The sequence below is a fragment of the Myotis myotis genome, unplaced genomic scaffold (assembly GCF_014108235.1).
Source record: "Myotis myotis isolate mMyoMyo1 unplaced genomic scaffold, mMyoMyo1.p scaffold_m19_p_7, whole genome shotgun sequence".
Taxonomy (NCBI): Eukaryota; Metazoa; Chordata; class Mammalia; order Chiroptera; family Vespertilionidae; genus Myotis; species Myotis myotis.
This window is the reverse complement of record NW_023416379.1, coordinates 78,668,176-78,691,560: the sequence shown is the minus strand read 5'-3', so window position 1 is coordinate 78,691,560 and position 23,385 is coordinate 78,668,176. Positions and strand designations below refer to the sequence as shown.

General features: G+C 37.1%; 1 protein-coding gene across 4 annotated transcripts in view; it reads right to left on the bottom strand.

Moving 5' to 3' along the window:
• The window catches only part of PKHD1 (PKHD1 ciliary IPT domain containing fibrocystin/polyductin), a 401,585-nt gene that overhangs the window by 131,694 nt on the left and 246,506 nt on the right, over positions 1 to 23,385 (bottom strand). For all 4 annotated transcript variants that reach the window (XM_036317771.1, XM_036317772.1, XM_036317773.1 and 1 more), the window contains one exon: positions 13,295 to 13,432. In XM_036317771.1, the coding sequence (XP_036173664.1) occupies positions 13,295 to 13,432 (138 nt within the window). The remainder of the gene's footprint in view (positions 1 to 13,294; positions 13,433 to 23,385) is intronic.

Genomic DNA, 23,385 nt, shown 5'->3' with positions numbered 1-23,385 from the left:
AATAAAATTTGTGTGGAGGTGATAGCAATGCCAGTTCTGAACTGATGCTTTAAGTTGCGTGGCAAGTTTTCACTATGAAAGGCATATTCTTTAATTTTTTTTTCAGTCTCTAGTACCTGACTGAAAAAAAAACCACAAAAAACCTAACAGATCTGAAGAGAACACACAAGCTGGAAGCAATTCCAACTCATTCTAACATTGATATTTGTTGTGGTATGTCACTTAGGTTCATGGATTATTTCTTACACACTGTCACTACAGCAAAACCTGGCTGACGAATGTCTATGACTGGCTTTATAGCATTTTAGCATTTAATCTTCACAACAAACCTGAAAAGTATGATTCTTATCTCAATATCAAATATTCATATATAAACGAGGCTTAGCAGTTAAGGGACTTGACCAAATTTATCCAACTGGTAAGTAACAGAGTGAATTTGAACAATAATCTGTTTATGCTAAGTTTCCTATTAAAAAGTAAAATGCTATTTTTTAAGCCTAAATTCTTTTAGCAGCATAATGACACAATCCATTCAGGCTAGAACAGACATCAGTTGGAAATAGCTTCTGACATTATTCCCTGATGTAAACAGTAGAGTTCATCAGTTTTATAGTATGAGAATTCTTTGGGGGATTTGCTCAAATAGTGGTACTGAGTATGGACCAAACAAATGTTATTTTCTTCTTAGAGTAAAGAAAATATGACAAAAAAAATCAGTTTTTTCAAGAAGCACCTGATGAAAAGATAGTCTCCAAACTACACACTGGATCAAACAGGTTTATAAAAGACATCTGCTCTCAAACAAGACTTTCCAGTTAGAAATTCTTGAAAACATAACCAAAAATAAGGTTGCCAAGGACAGTATGAAGTAAGTGGTAAGCTTAAAATTGCCGGGTTGTCATTGTGGTTAAGTGGCCTTTCAGGGGGCATAAAGTCATCTTCCCCAGTTGGCACTTCACATACACCTGGTTAACCAAAAGGCTCAATATGAGTTTGCAGCTTGCTACATACCTATCTTTCTAGCCCAGGAGTACAGACATTAGTCTACCAGGGACTGCTGAAGGTAAGACTCAGAGAGGGAAGTACATCTACTTAGAGTTGCACAGTAGGTCCAAGGGCAAGCAAGGGTTAGACCCCACAGCTTGTGTTCCCAATGAGATGCCAAGGCAGCTGCTGTCCATGCAGGTAATGCCAACGCTCAGCCGAGCGACCAGCGTACCCTTTTAGCCAACACCAAGCTGTTCCAGAGCAGACAGAAAGCAAGAAAATGCGTGTGGTGTAGCTCTTATCTTGTGGTTATAAGTCTGTCCAGTAAGCCATTTTCCAACTGTGATTTCATTTATTTCACGGAGGGTAGTTTAGATTCTTAGGGGAAAAACGGCCTAGCACTAAACAGATACCAGAGAGAAAAAAGTAGGGCAGTTTTTGCCCTAGAGAAATGTATGCAGCGTCCCACAAAAGGAGTTCAGCGTTCCTCTAAAATCAGAAATTGAATCAATTATGCAACTCAAAACGGCAGCATATGTGCAGCTTCCACAGAAAGTCTGGGCAAAATTAGTCAGCCCCCCTCACCCCCACCCCGAGATCTTGGTGTATCTCAAATCACCAGAGTTTGGATTTATTCTGTGATGTGGGGGAGGGGAAAGGTGCAGGATAGGAACTGAGCAGGAAGAAGGCAAGAGTGACCTAAGAGAAGGGAGATATATATAATTTTAACATTAAAATGAAGTGCATCTTAAATTTGTAAAAGCTGGTGAATAGAAAGCCCTGAAGGTTGGCTCCTCATTTTATTCTCAAATCTATCAATCAAAGAAAGGTGAGCGCTCTCTCCAGGTGGGCTTTGCTCCTAAATGAGAGTAGCCACCTCTCACAGAAGGCTCTCAGGATAATGCTGTTCCTCTCTGATTTTCCTTTCTGAAGCTGCCTGGCACTGCTGGAAACCGTAGCAAAAGGCATTTTCAACCTGGACGAATTTAGATATACTCATAATGGAGGGAAAATCGTTGCCATTGTGCTGCAGAGAGGTGCCAGGTGTTTACGCATACATGATTTTATTTAACTCTGACAACCCTGTGGTGGATATTGTTGAGGTTTTCATGAGGAAACTGAGGCAAAGAGAGGTTAAGTAACTTATCAGAAATTACACAGCAAATAAGTGGTGAAACTGGGCTTCGACTTAGTAAGTACCGTGTTGGTCACGTGCAAATAGATGAATAGGAATGAAGTAAAGGGAAGTTGCCATTACTTAGCATGATGGTGGGCAATGGAGGGGAACAGAATATGTTCCAGATGTAAAATCACCTGGGGGGGGGGGTGGAAGAAAATACATTCTGGTATACGACAGATAACCATTATAATGATTTGAGGAACATGCTACAAATGGATTCCATGAGCTTCAAGGGTAAGAAAAAGGGAAAAGGAGCTTATATTATTTTATTAACTAAACCTTTTTTATAAAATCAGAAATAAACATAGTTTGCATGTAAGCCCACTCTCCCAATATGACCCCCACACCTTGTAACTAAGCCAATCCACACCCAGTCACTCATGATCCCCTCCGCTCTCTCCTCTGCACATGAGCTGCCCCAGGCTTTGAGGTCCCTCACCTTTGTCCTGTCTAAATCAGAATCATCCCTCAAAACGTAGCTTTGCTGTAATTTCTTTCTAAAAGTCTTCTATGATATTGATTCACATGCCCCCTTTTGTGGATAAACAAGCTCGTGCCCCTTGCTGCAGTAAATTTTCCTTCAAGGAACTTGTCCTAAAGAAATAGTGTGGAAGGTAGACAGATGAAGGACCTAAGTGCCTCACTGCAGTATTATTTTTATACGTATAAAAGCCTAAGTGACTGAATGACTGGAAGACCAGTGGCTATGATGCAAACTGACCACCAGGGAACAGACACTGAATGCACAGGATTATACTCCCTCCTGTCTGGAACGGGCCTGCGGGGATTGGGCTGAAATTGGCTATCCAACATCCCCCAAGGGGTCTCAAATTGCGAGAGGGCACAAGCCAGGCCAAGGGACCACACCGGTGCACAAATCCATGCACCAGGCCTCTAGTCTAGTTATAATCACAAACATTTGAAAACACTTTGAAATAGTACACAATTGGAAACAAGTTGGTTTATTTAGAACCCTCTTTTTCCCCTACTTCCTGGATATGCTCAATAGATGAGCCACATGATTCCCTAAGCAAGCCCAAACCCACTTCAGACGCCACTCCCTCTGGGACCCTTCCTTGTCAACTAAGTGTGGGTTACGTGGTCCTCTATAGGCTATCAAAGCATAGTGTGTTTTCACCCAATACTTCCACACTGTATCGTGAGTGCCTTTGACCAGACTGCTTCCTTCCCTTCACAGTGAGCTAATGCAGAGAGGTGACTGTGTATTGGCAGCAGTGTTCATTTATTTTATCCCAGAAATGGTGAACTAGGTCACTTTAACCAATTCTCTTGCAGAAAGCAATCAGAAATAAAGAGGAATACTGTACAGTTAAAAAGACTCACTTCGCCAATCGATATATATAAAAGCCTAAGCGACCATTACAACCTAATGACCAGAATGACTGAAACGACCAAGCAACCAGTCGCTATGATGCACACTGACCATCAGGAGGAAAATGCTCAATGCAGTGGCTGCCCCCTGGTGGTCAGTGCTCTCCCTCAGCCAACCAACCACTATCCCTCCCCCTGGCTGGCCTCCCCATCGGCCCTGATTGGGGGAGGGGGGGAAACCGGCCAACCTCCCGCAGCCCCCACCCCCTGCTGGCCAACCTCCCATGGTCCCTCCTCCCCCCGCCAACTTCCCATGGTCCCTCCCCCCAGCCAGCTGACCCACTCCTGGATAGGCCTCAATCATCAGCCTGGCCAAGGGACCCCATCCATGCACAAATTCATGCACCGGGGCTCTAGTGCTATAATAATGTTATGCATGTCTATGACTAGCATCATAGCTTTAGAATAAATAAAGCAAAAAAATGACAGAATTTCAATGAAGAAATAGATATATCCACAATAACAGTGGTAAATTAAATACAAATGTTTATAAAATAAACAAAAATAAAGTTTTGAATAGTACAACTAGAAAACTTGATATCATGCATAATATTCTTTTCAAGCATTCCATAGACTTTCACAAATATTAATTATATGATGACCTTAAAGCTTAATTACATGATGACCCTCTGACCCTATGATTCCAATCATTTTAACATATTTAAAATGATTGGAATCATACAGCATATGCTTGCTGACCATTGTTTAGTCAAAGTGCACAACTCATATTTAAAAAGGTTTACAAAATAAACTATTCTAAAATAAAGATTTTTCAATTATTTAGAAATATCATTAAGAGAGTAAAAAGAACAATCTAAAGAGTAAACAAAGATATCTGTAATACATGTAACAAACAAAAGTACATTCCAAAACATATAAAACTTCAATAAATCAATATAAAACATCTATCATAAAAGGATAAGAAAATAGCTACTTCACAAAACAACATATAAAATAAACAGTAAAATTTTACAACTATTCAATCACATTAGAAATTAGAGAAATGCAAGTTAAACCAACAATGAGGCTCCACTATATACCTTTTGGAATGGATTTATAGTGTTTAATTCAGCTATGTATTTTTTAAACTTTTCTGTACATGTGTATCATAGTAACAAAATAATAAACATTTCCTAACTGATTATTATATGTTCCAAGGACAGTCTTCAATAGGTATTTGTTGATCAAAAAAAATGGAAACTGACCAAAATTATATTTGTTTTTCTGCTTCTCCATGCCATTACATTTGTTCATAGCTTTATTAATTGATATTAAAAAACTGCATACATTTAATCTATACTGACCACATTTTAAGACACTTCTCCCTAATAAACTTTTTTGCAGGTCCTGTTCACTAACTCCAAAACAACAGATTGTATCCTGTATAATAAAAGCCTAATATGCAAATCGACCAAACAGCAGAATGAGGGGCGGACCAGTCACTATGACATGCACTGACCACCAGGGGGCAGACACTCAATGCAGAAGCTGACCCCAGCCCACAGGCCCCAGGCCAGCCAAGGCGGTTGCCAGCGGGAGCCCCTTGATCACCCCACTGGCCACCCCACAGATCGGCCTTGATTGCCAGCCAGGCCTAGGTACCCTATCCGTGCACACCGGGCCTCTAGCTTGTAAATAATATGTATTTCTGTCCAAGTTAACCTTGAAATTTAATAAATGTCATGACTGCATATGAATGATAGGTTAAGAAATTACCTCCCAAAGTTTAATTTTACACATTTTCTCCTGTCCTCAGGAATAGGTTATACAGTAATGACTTTGGAAGTTGAGCTTGTAACTGGAACATAACTATTTTTCTCACGTAGTGCTATAGCTATTTTCTTCAGAGCAGAGATGCCAGAACATCCTTTCTTATCAGACCTAAACTAGCAAATAGTGTTGAACCAGTTAAAATGTGAACATACTTTATTTTGAATTAGCTTTTAATTCTCAGTGTGTACCCAAGATCCACTGATTCCTAAAACACCCCTTCCCAATAGAATCAATCTCATGTGTGTGTGTGTGTGTGTGTGTGTGTGGGGGGGGGGGGAGGATGGAATGGCATTTAACCCAAATGGAATAAAAATATGTTAAAATAATGTCTAATTCAGGCTGACAAATTTTATCATCAATGAGGCCTTTCAATTTATCAACAATTGATAGAATATGAAGTAAAACTTAATATAATTTATCAATTCACATGCTTGCAAAGATGTATAAAAATTCTTAAAACTTCTTAAGTAAGGTTAACAAATTCATTTCTGTAAACCTGTTTCAGCCAGTATAAAATAGGGACATAGTAGCACCATTCTATTTTTTTTGTGAGAGTTAAGTAATTTAGTGCATGTCAATAATACATGGCACAGTATCTGCATATAATACCTGTTTTTCTAAAATGCTGGGTCTTAGCCCTAGCTGGTGTGGCTCAGTTGGTTGGAATACTGCCATCCTATATACAAAAAGGTTATGGGTTCAATCCCCAGTACGGACCAATGTTTTTCCTCATATTGATGTCTCTATCTCTCAAATCAATTTAATTTTTTTAATGTTGGCTCTTAGTACTAATAATATTTAAAAAATAGTAGAGGGACAATGAAGAAATAAAACATTCCAAAGTTTAATTTGGAAATGAAGAAAAAGGCAAATTATTTTTAGCAAATAATATCCTATTCCTAAAGTGCTAAAAACTAGACATTTCAAAAGTAAATATAATAGGTGATCTTATTTGAATGCCCAGTCCAAGGAACAGCAAGGAAGACAATTAAATTCCTTTCAAACTTAAACACTCTTAATAAGAGTTTAATAACCAACAAAACAAATTATACATTCACTCACTTATTCACCTGTTTGCTTAAAATTGTTTAGTTTTTTCCTGCAAAAATAACTAAGGTTAAAAATTATTTATGTATTATATAATTTATCATTTAGTAATTTGAAAATAATAAATTTCCAAAAAATTTTATGTTATTGCGGTAGAAGTTCAAGAGTCCAAAATATAGTTTAGGAAACACTAATTTAGAAAATATTAAAATATTAAAGTAAAGATGATTAATGTAAATGTGTTTGGTAGTCTAACAAGACAGGATTATTTCTTGTGTCCATGTTTTGCTTCTATATATATATATATATATATATATATATATATATATGTATATATATATATATATATATAGAGAGAGAGAGAGAGAGAGAGAGAGAGAGAGAGAGAGAGAGATGGATAATATGTCTGTTAGAGAACTAATATCCTTGGGAAAATAAACAGATATTTATATGCTTAATTTTATTTTTGAAATATGTATTACTTGACTATTAGATACCAGTCTTCTTAGAGACTCACAGAAATGGAATTCGGTGTTTAGTGAGCCTGTAAAAACAAAGCTTTTACATGTTTTCACTTATTATTAAAGAAGTACAATATTTAAAAGTCACATCCCTTTGATGTCAATATTTGATTTTTTCAGCTAACTAGTGATTTGATTGGAGAACTGTCAGTGCAAACAGAAACTGATTTGTTAACTAATGACACACATTAGCTATTTATAAGCCATTTATTTTGCAAATATCTAGATACACTTGTATTTACACACTAAATACGTGGGTATTTTCTAATTGTTAAACTTGAAAGACTTTTTTTTGTTTTTTTAACTTAATATATTATTTTTAGACAAACATCACCACAAGATACAAGATTCTCTGGCTACTCAATAAGTCTGACTACTGGGTATTGTGGCTTTAGGCTGGAGGTTATGTTTTAATCTACACTTTTCTCTGGTTTGTCTCCTTATTACTTAATCACCCAATAAGTTTTACAGAATTGTCAGTTTGGAAGGCAATAAACTGTGTATGGATTTTTCCTCTTCTTTAAGATTGAGAAAGTCCCAATCATGGAAGCAATGAAAGAAACTTCCATACACCTAGTACTTCATTTCCTGACAATCAAAGTCATGTGCTAATGATGACCTTAGGCTCCTAGCTACAAATGCTAGACAGACTGACAAATACCCGTCATTGGCTCTGCAAAACAATATGTGACAAGTTTTAGGATAAAAACCCAGTTCCTAGCTAATTACCAAGGGACTGGGCAGCACACCACATGACCTGGTTGTAACAGGCCACAGGAACACTGAGCTGATGAGTCCTCAGGGACACTGATTTGTGGGGCAGGCATTGCTTGCTTAGGGACCAAGGAGGGTTCTATTTAGCTCTAAAGACACAAATTAATTATTAGTGATTATAGTTCTCTGAAATCCTCCTACAAGCTATCACAAGAGAATTTCCTATTTGCAATTTTAAAAGTATGAGATTAAAACACTCCCCAAGCTGAACATTTGGATCAGTAACATGTTAATATTATTGATATCAAAGATAGCAAGGAACATATGTTAAAGCATAAAAATGATGGCTTATCTAAGAGACACTAATGAAAAAATGAGTTCAGACAACTATTCATGAACAAAGAAATACAAACATTTAATCATAAATCAATATCTATTGTACAGGATTTGAGTCAGGCATTTTTATGCATTTTTCACTCCTAGACAGGTTAAAAATTGAAAATACTTGGGATTTGTACAAGATCACCAAGTTTTCCAATATGTTTTTATCCTCATTTTGTTCATTTCATACAGGAGCAAAAACACTGTAGTCACTTATATATTAACGCTATAATTCCTTCCTCACAGATGTTCGTGTGTTTTTTTTCTTTATTGATTAAGGTATTACATATGTGTCCTAATCCCCCCAGTGCCCCCCCTCATGCCCTCACCCCCCCCCTTCCTGGTGTCTGTGTCCATTGGTTATGCTTATATGCATGCATACAAGTCCCTTAGTTGATCTCTCCCCCTTACCCCTACCCTTCTCTACCTTCCCTCTGAGGTTTGAGCATCTGATCTATGCTTCTCTGTCTCTGGATCTGTTTTTGTTCATCAATTTATGTTGTTCATTATTCCACAAATGAGTGAGATCATGTGATATTTATCTTTCTCTGATTTATTTCTCTTAGCATAACACTCTCAAGGTCCATCCATGCTGTTGCAAATGGTAGGAGAGCCTTCCTTTTTACAGCAGCATAGTATTCCATTGTGTAGATGTACCACTGTTTTTTAATCCACTCATCTGCTGATGAGCACTTAGGCTGTTTCCAAATCTTAGCTATTGTAAATTGTGCTGCTATAAACATAGGGGTGCATATATCCTTTCTGATTGTTGTTTCTGATCTTGGGATATATTCCTAGAAGTGGGATCACTGGGTCAAATGGGAGTTCCATTTTTAATTTTTTGAGGAAACTCCATACTGTTTTCCACAATGGCTGTACCCATCTGCATTCTCACCAACAATGTATGAGGGTTCCTTTTTCTCCACATCCTTGCCAGCACTTGTTGTTTGTTGATGATAACCATTCTGACAGTTGTGAGATGGTACCTCAATGTTGTTTTGATTTACATCTCTCAGATGATTAGTGACTTTGAGCATTTTTTTCATATGTCTCTTGTCCTTCTGTATGTCCACTTTCAAGAAGTGTCTATTTAGGTTCTTTGCCCATGTTTTGATTGGATTATTTATCTTCCTTTGCTAAGTTGTATGAATTCCCTATAAATTTTGGAGATTAAACCTTTAGCAGATGTCACATTGGCAAATATGTTCTCCCATACAGTTGACTTTCTTGTTATTTTGTTGATGGTTTGTTTTCCTGTGCAGAAGCTTTTTATTTTTATGTAGTCCCGCTTGTTTATTTTCTCCTTCATGCCCATTGTCCTAGGAGATGTTTCAGTAGACATATTGCTATGAGATATGTCTGATATTTTGCTCCCTATGGCTTCTTCTAAGATTTTTATGGTTTCCTGTCTTACGTTTAAGTCTTTTATCCATTTTGAATTTATTTTTGTGTATGGTATAAGTTGGTGGTCTAGTTTAATTTTTTTGCATGTATCTGTCCAATTTTCCCAACGCCATTTATTGAAGAGACTGTCTTGACTCCATTGTATGTATGCTCTTGCCTCCTTTGTCAAATATAAATTGAGTATAATGGCTTGGGTCGATTTCTGGGTTCTCTGTTCTGTAAGTATAATATTTTTTCCTTATCTCTATATTTTATTATTTCATCTATCTTACCCTTATTGTGGAATCCTTTTGGATTCTAATCTCTTCCTCCCAGGTTAATACCATTTGCTCATTTGTTTAATATTTTATAATATCCCCATCCAGGTAACTGATAGAAATACTAAATAAAACTGAGCCTGTTTTGTTACTAGAAAATTTATTTCAAGCTCACACTTTCCATTGCTATGATTAGTCTTTTTTTCATTTTTGAAGTTATTTAACATTGTAACAAAACCTATTGCCTGAAAATCTGTACTTTTCAAGGGAAGTGTCACTGTGCCACTGTCCAGTGTTGATTTGTACATATAAAATCTTATTTTTAAACTTGTCCATTCCCGACTATATTTTTATCCATTACTAGACAATGCTGTATTCTTTTTCTCCCTGCTTTGTCAGGCCTAAAGTTTGATTATTGGAACCCATCTGCTCAATCCTATGTGTATTATGCCTGAAGGAAGACTTTCAACCCATCTGTCCAATTCTACCACACCCCAAAGAAATCCCAACATGAAATAGATAATAACACTAGTTAGTAAGTGAACTTAATAGATGTGGACATTGGTACGAAACACTGCCAGAGTATGTCTACTCTCTGATGCATTTTGATCTAAGTCCCAACATTGTGGAATTATATTTCTTGGTGGTCCTGCTTCTAAGGCAGCTGGTGCTGGTAAAAGGTATCAATTGACTTTTAGTAGAGTATAATAATAATGCTAGCATTAGAAGAGAGGTTTAAGATCAAAGCTTTGCTTAGAGGGCTGCAGCTGTGTCGCAAATGCCAAATTCAATATCATTCTTTGTTCAGTGGTTATCTCATTAGTTTGATGAAACACTTAAGATGAGCTTAAATTATTTCACTTGTGTGTCCATTCTTTCATTCATCATCTGTTTGTTCACTGCCTACCATGAGGCTGGTGCCATGAAAGAGGTTGAATGTACAGAAATAGAAGTCGTGAGCCTAGCTTTCAAGAGATGTCTCAGTGAAGTAGTGGAGACAAACTGGCAAAAACAGAATTAGAAGCATCATCACTTCCAAACTGGAGGGGCTTAAAGATAAAGGAATATATCTGAAAAGGCATATATTTGTGGATGAGTATTATGCCTCCAGGAAACGGTAGGGAATGGGAATGTCTGGATTGTAGGATTTATAGAATAGTGATGGCCCATGAAGCTTCTTGGTCTTATACATTATGTGAAGAAATTTGGCTTCTGATAATTTGCTGTGTGACTGGCCAGTGTATACATAAGTGAATGGTCACATATAAATCTGTCTTTCAGCTCAATTCCTTTTTCTTATAACACAGTTAGTCTCCTTACACTTAAAACGTGAACATCAAATCTCCTATGTTCACTGGAGCATCATTTACAATAGTAAAGACATAGAAACAACACAAGTGTCCTCCACTGGATGATTGGATAAAGAAGATGTGATACATATATATTGAAATACTACTCAGCCACACAACAAAATATATTGCTATTTTCAACAACATGGATGAATCCTGAGTGAAATAAGTCAGATGGAAAAGGACAAAAACCATATGATTTTGGGATGTAAAACAAAAAGCAATAACTGAATAAACAAAATAAACAAATAAAAACCCAGACTCATAGATATAAACAACATAATGGTGGTTACCAGAGGGAAAGGGGGCTTTGGGAGGATGAAAAGGGCAAAGGGGGTCAAATCCAAGATGACACAGGAGATTTGATTCCAGGTAGCAAGCACATGATAGAGTATACAATTGAATTATAAAATTGTATTATAAAGGTGTACACCTGAAATTTATAAAATATTATTAACCAAAGTTACCCCAACAAATTTTAAAAATATTCCTTAAAAATAGAACAAGTTGGGAAAATTTTCACAGTGATAACAAAGGATCAAAAATATTAACAAACTATACCTGTTAAAGTGCGTGTGTGTGTGTGTGTGTGTGTGTGTGTGTGTGCATATATTTGTGCACATGTAGGAAAAATTCAAGACAAGACTACAAAATGTTTACTGTGATTATCTTTATATTTGGGAATATGAGTGAATACTTGATTTCTTTTATATAATTTTCTATTGCTCTTCTGTATTTTCCAGTACTGTAAAATAGACTGAAAAACATAAAAATTATTTTAAAACACTATAACTAAATAATAATAATGATTAGAGTAACTATTATTTAGCCGTGGTTAAAGTAATAGAAACTGTATAACCTGAAAAACAGAAGATGCAAGAAAATGTGAATAAAGGACTATCGGAGGGAAGGGAATTTGATACTCATCTTATGGGAATCAAGAAAGAACTTGAACCAACAGAAATTAGAGGAAGACAGAATTTGGCTTAATAGTAGGAAAATAATTCTAATCGGATTTTAAAAAGTGGGAGCAGGCTTTCTCAAAAGGTTTTGATTTTATTTATTTATTTATTTATTTATTTATGTATTTATTTTTGTCACCAGAAGAGGCTTGACCACAATTTTTCAAGAATACTCTTAGAGTAATTAAGGTTTGGTAGTTAGGTCTAGAATGCTCTCCCACCAGAAATTTTAAAATCTGGATATTCCCAAACAATGTATCTAAATACTTCCTCACCATCAGAGATTTATTTCTCTGGGGCAAGGTATTATTGTTTCTGGGAATTCTCTTTTAATCTGTTGGAGAGCAAAGTAGAATTCCCCACCAAGTTCAAAAGTAGTTCCTTTGGGGCCAGAGCACATGTCTTTTCACTTCTGTACTCTTATTGCCTACAACAATTCCAAGCATACAGTCTACCTGTACCAGCTCATGTGTTTTGTTTGTTTGTTGGAAGGAAGCCAATGTATCCATCCTGGTTAATACACTACCCCTGATCCATTCCATCCTGCCTGCCCCTCATTCTCATTAGCATGCCTCACTTCCCAGCTAAAGGAGCTTCCCAGCACCCACTGAGTGTCTGGGCTCTCCACCGGCTGCATGGGGAGCCACAAACATAGCAAGAAAGACAGGAGTTCGTTGGTTGTTGGATGGACCAGATGAGTCATTTGCCTTCTCCCCAGCTTTCTTCCCTGTTGTTCCGAGATGTGCTGGTTCCACAGACGCTTCTCTTAAGGCATATCGCACGGCCAAGCAAATAGTCATGTTTCCTTGAGAAGCTGTGGCCAACTGGTGTTTGATGTTCTTTTCTCCTTCATTCTTTTCCCTTTACTCCCACTCCAGTGCCAGTTGCCCCAGTAAAGCATCAGCACATAAGCTTTGTTTCAAGTCCGTTTTCCCAAGGATCTACACTAGGCTAGCAATTGAAATTTTACTGTTGAGCAAAGGATAACAAATCCATCCTATGAGATCTTCTGAAAAAGTGAGTTACTGGTAAATTCTCCTACAAAGAACTAAAGGGAGAATGGATCTGTGGCTTGGAGGAGGACTATGGGACCAGAAACACATCCTGATGTCAGTGGGTGGACATGAGAGAATGACCAATAAAAGTTACCCGTCTGTGTAAAGATCTTGCCAAAGAAAAGCTTTGCTGGTAAACTCGGTCCTTGCCTTAGTCCCGTCCCCCCCCAAACTCCATTAAGCAACCGGCTGGATGATGCCATCATTTCCCAAGGCCTTTCTCACAGGGCTTAATTCCCATTGTGCTCCCAATCCTTGTGCCCTTTACTCACCGACTTTCAGTTCCCCGCCTGCAATGACCATGCAGGCCACACTCAGAACGTTGCTTCTGTCCACAGGGAACTCTAAAGTCCCCACCACATAGAGGCCTTTGAGGAATGGAAGGTCTGTATCCACAAGGACAGTCCTGTCTGCAGGAGGAAAAGAAATTGTTCAGACATGTAACCAAAATAAGAATTGCCTTCTCTTCTCCAGTGATTTGCTCTGCAGTTCTGGAAATTTGGGAGCTGCTTATGATACTGCCTCTTCCAGGACAGGTACAGCACCTGAAGGAACAAATAGTGTTTTAAACATCAGGCCTTCATAAAGAGGCAGGAGGAAAAAAAGAAGGCATGATTAATAAATTCTGCCATTGGTTAACAAACCAAGTGTTATGACCACAGGGCATTGCTTAGGTCCCAAAGAGCTAGGCCAAGCCTACTTTAGGGCAAATGTACAGATGAGGGCCCTACACTTTCCCCCTGTCCCTTAACTTTGGCTCTAGTTCAGAGAGATAGAATCACAGATATGACCTTGACCTCTGAAGTCTGAATATTAGGATGTGAATCCCAGTTCTGCTACTTATTGGCTATGTGAACCAACAACTTTACCTCTCTTGACCTCAGTTATCTAATCCTTGAAATGGGGATAATAATGACCTGCTTTATTCATAGGGATTTGTGAGGGTTAAATGATCTGCTTATACAATACTAATTAGCCATGCACATTGCCCAGTTCCCACCACGTAAGCAAAGTGTCTGCTACATGTTCAATACATGTGAATATTTTTATTATTTGTACTATTGTCTATTAGCTTGGCATGCCTGTAGAGCTCACTGGACACTTAAAATCATTATTCTTCATTTTCTCTTTCACAAAGAGTTTCCTTCCAACTTCAGAAGAAAGAATCCTAGAATTTTTACTAAAACAGAAAATATTTTATGTATTCCAAAGTATTGTGTTACTTTCTGAGGCTTACCAGTAATTTGGCACAAATTAAATATATCAAATAAATATTTCTGCTTAAATTTCAAGTACCATAATCAGTGACACATGTAACTTTTAAAGAAATTTTTTAACATAACCTCATGTTTTATTTCAGGAAACAATGCACACTGCTATGCTTAAGGATCTGCCCCCCAGATTAGCCTCTCATGAGTTGTCTTTTCTAGTCCTGACTACTTTCCTAGCTGTAGGACAACCACACCTTCCTGTATCTGTAAGATTGTAAACCAACCACTTCCCTTCTCCTGGGTCAGACCATCTTTTCCAGCTTTCTTTGCAGTTAGATGAAGCCATGTGACTCAATTGTAGTCAATAAAATGGAGGCAGAATTGAAGTGTGGTATCTCTAGGCCTGTTCCATAAATTATCTTGTATGTGCTCTCTCTTTTCCCTTGTTGGACAGAACAGTAGTTCTCAAGGTATGGTCACGATCCAACAAAATCAGCACCACCCACTCATCTGTCAGAATCAACCTAAGGTTTAGCTCTTCTAGGAAGCCATTCCCAATCCCACCATCGGATTCACCACTCCCCCGTGGAGTCTCTCTTTCACTCTCCAATGAAAACCCTGTAAATTTCCATAATAGAGCACTAAAATACATTATTATAACTGTATACATATTATTGTATGTAAGGAGGCAACTACCACTGGGTTGGTCTTGGTGTAATTATGTCTTTCTCTCCCACTGTCACTTTCTTAAGTGAAGAAACCATCTATTTTTTAAACCCCTAGTTTTTTTTGTGACATCAAAAATAAAGATGTTAAGTGAATGTTGCCAAAGTCTTTTGAGTTTAGTTCCCTACACACCTTCAAATTCCAGAGTTTATTAGCAACTAACACAAAATGAGTAATCAGGCTAAACAGATAGAAAAAAAATATATATATATATATGTGTGTGTGTGTATATATATATCAATTTAATCTCTGATACTTTAAAATATGCAAAAAAAAAAGAGTGAAAAATATAGAGAATGTTCCAGGTTTAGCATACATTTTGGGGTTCATGACTTTACTATGACTTTAAAAGCAAGATAAATTATTTCATCCAAGCACCTCTGAGTTCTATACAAATGGCTTTTATGTCTTTCAACCTATGGCCTTGTCTATCAATGTTTGGCTGTTGAGCCTAATTGTAGAAAACAATTAAATTGCTTCAAAAAATGTTTTCTCTCATCCACATAGTACTCGTAGACACATAGAAGCATGATATTAGCCCTCTTCTGAATATACTTTTCAGTTAAATTATGACAATTACATGGAATTTGAAATTTCCCTCTGGTCTTTATCACATACTCCCTTAGGATATATTTTGATTTAATTGCCTTACCCACTCCAAATATACAGGCAATTTCTCACAAATCACAGATAGCCTAACTATTGTAAGTGCTACGAGAACAGAGACCATAGCTTCCAGTCTCACTTTTACTTGCTCAGCACCTCGAACAATACCTTTCATAAAGTAAGTGCTCAAAAACACCACCAAAGAACACATGTTCCAGGGCACACGCCCACTACATGTAAAGCCCAATAACCATCAGAGGGAAATAATAGAATGAAGAGAAGAGTAGAGGCAATGCTCTTGTTTCCTTCAGTGCCAGCTTCCCTTTGCCATTCCCTAAATCTGCCTATTCACCTTTTCATTTTCCTCCTTTCTTTCCGTCGTGTGCCATATCTTCTTGAGTAGTGGGAATTCAAAGATGAGTAACATGTTTCCCATCATCAAATGAAGATAAACAAATAAGTAGAATACAATATACTTGAAATGATAATATACTTTTTCATTATGTGGAGTTTGATCCTATCTTCATTCCTATCCTAGCAAGTCTATCAATGTGTTTCTTGTAGCAAGATTCTGCTAGAGTAATAAAAAATAAACATATGCCCTAAATTTTTTTATAAAGGAATTCTCCTTTTATCACTGTAACACAGGTTATACCTATCATTGTAAATAGCAAAATAATGAATCCTAATGCACTCTCCAGAGAGATCAGCTGCGAATTCACATTGGCCAACCCTCAGCTGTAATGGAGGTTTTAGAGCAGTGGTTCTCAACCTAGGCTGCACATTAGAATCACCTGGGGATCTTTTTAAAATCCTGATTTCTGGGCCTCATCCTCCGGAAATTCTGTTTCTTTGTTACTAATGTTGAGGCCTCACCCCATAACAAAGAAACAGAATTTCCGGAGGATGAGGCCCAGAAATCAGGATTTTAAAAAGATTCCCAGGTGATTCTAATGTGCAGCCAAGGTTGAGAACCACTGTTTTAGAGGATGTCTCTTTGTGCCAGGTGTGGAAAGTTAGAATCAAGGTGCCACATTCTCTAGAAGTAGCATTCTTTCCATGAAATTACTCAAGGCATTTCAGAAAAATCACTTCGAAAGTTACTTATACAACCCACTTAAAAATATGAATGAGCCGAAACTGGTTTGGCTCAGTGGATAGAGCGTCGGCCTGCGGACTGAAAGGTCCCGGGTTCAATTCCGGTCAAGGGCATGTACCTGGGTTGCGGGCACATCCCCAGTGGGAGATGTGCAGGAGGCAGCTGATCGATGTTTCTCTCTCATCGATGTTTCTAACTATCTATCTCTCTCCCTTCCTCTCTGTAAAAAATCAATAAAATATATTTAAAAAAAAATATGAATGGTAGAGCACCTGTAAGTTAACTGTGGCCCACTGCTTTTCACCTTGTCTTGACTTGGCCAAGGCTACTCTATCCTATTTTGTCAATGACCAATCTATCCTACTTAAGAGAATGAGCACTGGCATATGGAGGGAACCATCTGGAATTTCTGTTGCTCGATGGGAGGCTGATGGGGGAACAGATCTGGAAAAAGACTCCAAAAGGAATTCATGAGTACCAGATGTAATTAAAGACTGCTTCCCGCCGCCCCCCCCCCACCCATCCCCCCACCCCCCACCAAGGACCTTAAGACCAGCCATGGAGTGGTGCCTCTTGGTTCCAAAATATACCCTCTTTCCACTTGTTCATCCACCAAGCACTAAATATGCCACCATCTTTATTCTAGTATCATTTGCCAAGAATTGTTTTGTTTTGTTTACAGAAGGGGTTGTATTTTGACAATTAGAAAGATAAAGCTTTAGAGATGATATCTTGAAACTTAAACCTAAAGAGGAATCATCTGAATATCCTCATGTATCAAATGCAACAACAAAAACAACAAAGAGTCTTTAGTTCTTATAAATGCATCATCTGTCCTTAAGACCAGAAAGCCTGAGCCAAATCTAAGGCAGATATCTCTGACAGAGGGCTAGGGCTTCTTTTGTATCAGGAAGAGCCTGACTCCCACAGTTACAAAGCATTCCAGATCATTTCAACACTAGATTTAAACTCAAATTTCCCCCCAGCAAAGTCAGGGAACCAAGGTTACTATTCTGCAGCATTCCAAGGGTCTGACACTTGTCTAAACCCTGTAGAAATGAGATCCAGGGCAAAGGGCACAGATCCTGTTGAATAATGATAGGGTCACATGAACAGGCATAATTTAGGGCAGGCAGACCCACTGCTTGCTTGTATGGTGTTCACTGTATCTGGCCCCATAACTTAGGTGGTGAAGACAGTTTCCACTACAACCCTGCTATTGTCAGGAACACAGCCTGCACCCACTTCCGACTTCCGAGGGACAGTGATGGCATGCAAGGGCAGTGCAGGATATACAAGAACATACAAAAACTATTTGTAGGCTTGTTATTTCCAATTATGTACCTTCCATGATAAATGGGATTGTTTCTACATTCAGTCTTGGCCATAATATTTTTCTGTTCATATATGAACCAATGCAAAAGTAAGTTTTAATGCCATTAGAAGCACTAATGATGCAATCTTCCTTTTTTAAAAAGAATACTTTCAGCTCTAAAGGAACTACTTTAAAGATATATTTTCAGTAATTGTAGGTGGTGTGTGTTTTTCCATTGTAGTCTTGTTTAACTTTTGGTGAATCTAACAATTCATCCAAATAGTCTTATCACAATTTATGGGAAAGATTGTCATAAAAAAACAAAACTACTCCTAAAAAAGGATGGACGTTCTCATATGTAAATCGTTCACAGGTATGCAAGGTTAACATGATGGAGAATCAATGTCAAGTAGACTAATTTACAGAGGTGATGGTATGTGTTTACCCAGAAATCATCCTCTAGTAGACAAAGCAGAACAAAGAAGTGCTGGAATATAAGGATGCATTCTTTCCATAACTAAATTCTTATCCATGTGCTGCTAACTTTATGGCCTGCCTTTTTCATCAAAGCCACACAGGTGGCTTCTTTATTCTTTCTGCCTATCTTTCTTTTTACATCCTTGTCTTAAAAATAGGCAGAAGTTGCACTTTTCAAAGTGCCCAGAGGCACATGATTCAAGACTAAAAGCCACTTCCTTAAACCTTGGGGAAAAAAACATCTGCCTGGTGTGTGTGTGTGTGTGTGTGTGTGTGTGTGTGTGTACAGGGGAATGAAGGAAAGGACTCACCTCATGGGAAGAGTCCAATTTAAATTCTGGATAATAAATTTTCATCCCACTCCCCACATTCTCTGTGTCTTTTCCAATCACACAGAGACACACATAATTCCCATAGTAGAAGCAACATTTTAAATTATGATATTTTAATTGATCAATAAAATGTTTAACATACAGTGTTTATCTCTTCCTCTAGTCTATACCATCTGTTCTTCAAAAATATTTAAATCTATTTAATAGGAAGTTCCTTAAGTAAAATTCCCAACTATATCATATCAATCCTCTGAAGCCAAAATTCTGAAAGGAAAAGACCAGAAGGTGCTGCTGTTTTCACAAAAATAGAAAAGAATCGATGCCTTCTTTCATTCTAGGCTCTCTTTGTTTTGTTTTCCAATCTTAAAATGGTATTAAATTATGCTGTTGTTCTCACCAAAAGACCTCAAAGAATTCAGAATGGCCAACTTGGTGTTGCCTTTTTTTAAAAACACCAACTTTAATATTTAAAAATATTGATGAATAATTAACATACAAAAAGCTGTATAGATTTAATGTATACAACTTAATCAGATTGGAGATAAGTATATACCTATGTAACCATCACCACAATCTATGCCATAAACTATCCATCCTCTTCAGAAGTTTCCTCCTGCCTTTTTAATTAGTTAATATTATTAATTATGTGATAAGAACATTTAACATAAGCTCTACACTCTTAGCACATTTTTAAGTATATGGTACATGATTGTTTACTGTAGGCTCCACAGTGAATAGTGTATCTCTAGAATTTATTCATCTTGCATAACCTAACTTTGTACCTTTTCACCACATTTTCCTATTATCTCCTCCTCCCAGCCCCTGGCAACCACTCAATTTGAAAATAGGCAAAGGAACTGAAAACCCATTTCTCCAAAGAAGACATAGAAATGGACAACAGGTATGTGAAAAGATGTTCATCATCACCAATCATTAGGGACATGCAAAGCAATACCACAATAAGGCATCATCTCACACCTGTTAGTGTGACTTTTACCAAAAACAAAACAAAAACCCAAGTGTTTGCAAAGGATGCAGAGGAAAGGGAACCCTGGTACGCTGTTGGTAGGAATGTGAATTGCTGCAGCCACTGTAATAAACAGCATGAAAGTTCCTAAAAATATGAAAAGTAGAACTACTATATGACCCAGTAATCCCACGAGGACCGTGGTCGGCAAACTGCGGCTCGTGAGCCACCTGCGGCTCTTTGGCCCCTTGAGTGTGGCTCTTCCTGAGCCTTAGGAGTACCCTAATTAAGTTAATAACACTGTACCTACCTATATAGTTTAAGTTTAAAAAATTTGGCTCTCAAAAGAAATTTCAATCGTTGGACTGTTGATATTTGGCTCTGTTGACTAATGAGTTTGCCGACCACTGCACTAGGAGATGCTTTAATAGTATTATTTTTTTTCTCAATCTTTTCAATTGTTTCTTCTAACAGAAAAAAGAATTGTTAAATTCCTTAAAAATTATGTACAGTATTGTATACATGCATAATTGATGCTTAAGAAAAAGTTTGGAATACCTGACTAGTAAACATTGAATACATAATCTCATAAATATCAATGTGTTGCATCAAAACTTATAATTTTTGGAGCAAACTAATCTATATTTTAAAACTTCTAAACTCATAAAGTGATAATATTCTATATAAATTAAAAAATTAGTTCTGTAAAGATTTTCAGTGTTCTCAACATTTCCATCATTACATATTTTTAAAATTTCAAAGCCTTAAGAGATTCTTTTAAATTCCAGTAAATTATATTTATTCGATGCAAAAAGTTATTGCTTAGGATTTCCAAAATTAGTCCCTCTCTGCTTGAATTCAAATACTGTACTACAGACCATGAAGGTTCCTAGAATTTTTATTCCCAATTGTAAATTTCTCAATAATATTATCCAGATTTTACAATATCTGCCAAAAGTCCCAATACTCTAAAATATTTCTATATTGTTTGGAAGTGATACTGAAATCCTTATCTTTTTAATCCCTCTTTTTAATCCAGGGTGCCTAGAAACCCCCTAGAAAAGTGTCATACATAGAGAAAAGCATTATCCTTGACTAATAAATCTATTCTCCCATCTGTTCATTTATTTAGAAAATATTATCAAGTTTCTATCAAATAATGACATATGCCAAAGAAACTAAATAAAACAAGAAAAGTAAATATTTTTGTGGGATTTACCAGGTGAATTTTTGGAGGAAGAAAGAAGTAGAAGTGAGTCTTTTAGTATTTGCTTCCGATACCAAAATAACCAAAGGCAAAGGCAATATTTTAAAGAAGACAGTATAGTACCTGTTTCTTCCTTCCTTCTAGTGCCCATCCATCCCTGAGAACCCAGTGCCCTCATTTGCTCCTCACTCCCTAACGGTCAGAAGCCTGCTGATGCCTCACTTGCCTACACTCCACTTATATCCAGGGTCTAAGACTCTAAGTAGTTTTGTAGTTCCAATTGCTTCTCAACTGAGTCCCCATCCTCTCCAGGCTCCAGTCACGGATGCCTGACAAAGAATTAGTGCAGGGCAAACACATTGGCTAATTCATCTATTACTATTTGCCCAAGAAGCAGTTTGGTGCAATAGAATGCTCACCAGGTTAGGATTCTGACAAATCTAAGTTTGAATCCCAAATAAGATATTCTTGGGAAAAACTACTTAGCTTCTCTGGGTTTCTGTTCCCCAAGTGCAAAATACTTCATGGAGGTGATACTAAAACTTAGGTAAAATACTACATATGAAAGTACTGCAATGCCTGGCACATCAGAAGCATGGAAGGGCTCTGGAGTCAGACTCTTGGGTCTAAATTTTGCCTCCCTACCAAGGAGCTTTATGATCTCCAAGTCTCTGCCCTCAGTTAATAAAGAAGGATAGCAATAGTGCCTCGTAGGGTGGTTATGAGGGTTACAAAGTCAATTCAGTAACAGGTTTGTGATGGAGCCAGACACAAAGTGCTCAATCAATTAATATTTTGAAAAGCTACAATGAGCAATTCACACATTAAAAAGAGCAATGTAATCCCAATTGAGAATAGCAGTTATCCAAGGAAAGGCAAGAAGAAGGGGTTAAAGAATCCTTTGATATTTTGTTCTGTATATCTTTATATTATTTTGGGCAAGAAAGACTTCAGTTATTATTTAAACTTTTTAAAAACAGAAAAAAGTTTCAGAAACCTGGTGTTTATTATAAGGATGCCCAGTAGTGGATGAAATTGGATGTATAAGGCAAGCGAGAAAAGTAATGACCTTTCTTCATCCAGAGCAACATGAAGGAAAGGAGGGACAGCAGGAATGAGACAGATCTGGATTAAAATACGGACTCACTTTTTACTGGCTGTGTGCTAGGGAGTGTTATTCTAAGCCAAGTTTTTTCGAAATCATGGTCCATGGACATCCTACTTCAGTACTAACTGCAGAGTAGTTTCAAAATGCAGATCACTGTTTAAAAATTATCTCAGTTGATTCTTATGCATGCACTAAAGTTTAAGAATTTCTACTCTCAATCTTGGTTTTCTTGTGTGTAAAATACAGTGCCAATGTCACAGCATTTTTATGATAATTTAGTGAGATAAAATAAAAATTAACACAATGCCTGGCACATTTAAAAAAAACAGAATTCATATTATCTTATTATATTAATGGGCATATTATGACTAGTAATGCTACTGTTAATACCATATTATAATTATTGTTACTACCATTAAATGAGAAATCTAACTATGCTCAATTTGTCACATCAAAAAATGAAATTTAAATACCTCTACTATTTTCTAGATCATTTCCTATAGAAACTATTTTATGATTTCCACTTTTAACTCAGCCTCTTTGACCAATAGTATTAAAATAATCTGGGGTCTTGAAAGGGCAAGTTCAGCTCTTGGTGCTAAAATTCTGGCACGGTCCTTATTAATGTGATGTAATTTGGGTTTGTCTGGGATAAGCCATGATGGAATGAGGATGGGAAAAGAGAAATACTAAAATAGTAAAGTTTATAAAAATCATGGTTAAATTTTTTCTCTCTGAGTGAGAATTAAACTGAGCAAAAACTAAGTTATCAATATCTTCTATTTTCTGACTACCTACCAGTCTCCAGGTTCTCTTTGTTACCTGAAAATCCTTGGGAGGAAGCTACATGCCCCTGTGGTCCTAGTGCTCCTTCTCCCTGAGGAAAGAAGTGGGCGGGGCCGGAGGTCTGGGTGGTATGAGGTCTGGGGTCACATTTCTTACACTGCTTTTGGGGAGAGACTCAACCATAGTTAATGTGTAAAAGCTGTGATTTTCATGCAAACTGCTGCTTTTCTAGAAAAATGTAAAAGTCTTCTTTAGCAGTTTAAAATCCTTTAACTGTTTCCTTTTCTTTCCTCTTGAGCTACAGGGTAAGCTTGCTGTGCCCAAAACCTTCTCTCAACTTATACTTGCAAATGAATAAAATAATTTAAGAAGTATGAGAAGCCTTTTTAATTCATTCAGACTCATAAGATATTAAATTCACACCAGGTAATACTCTGGGAGCCTAAAAGGCTTACTGCACGTCTCCTATTCCCTCAGCTACAAATAATTTCCTCACCAGTATTATGATGTAGTTCTTAACTCTTACAAA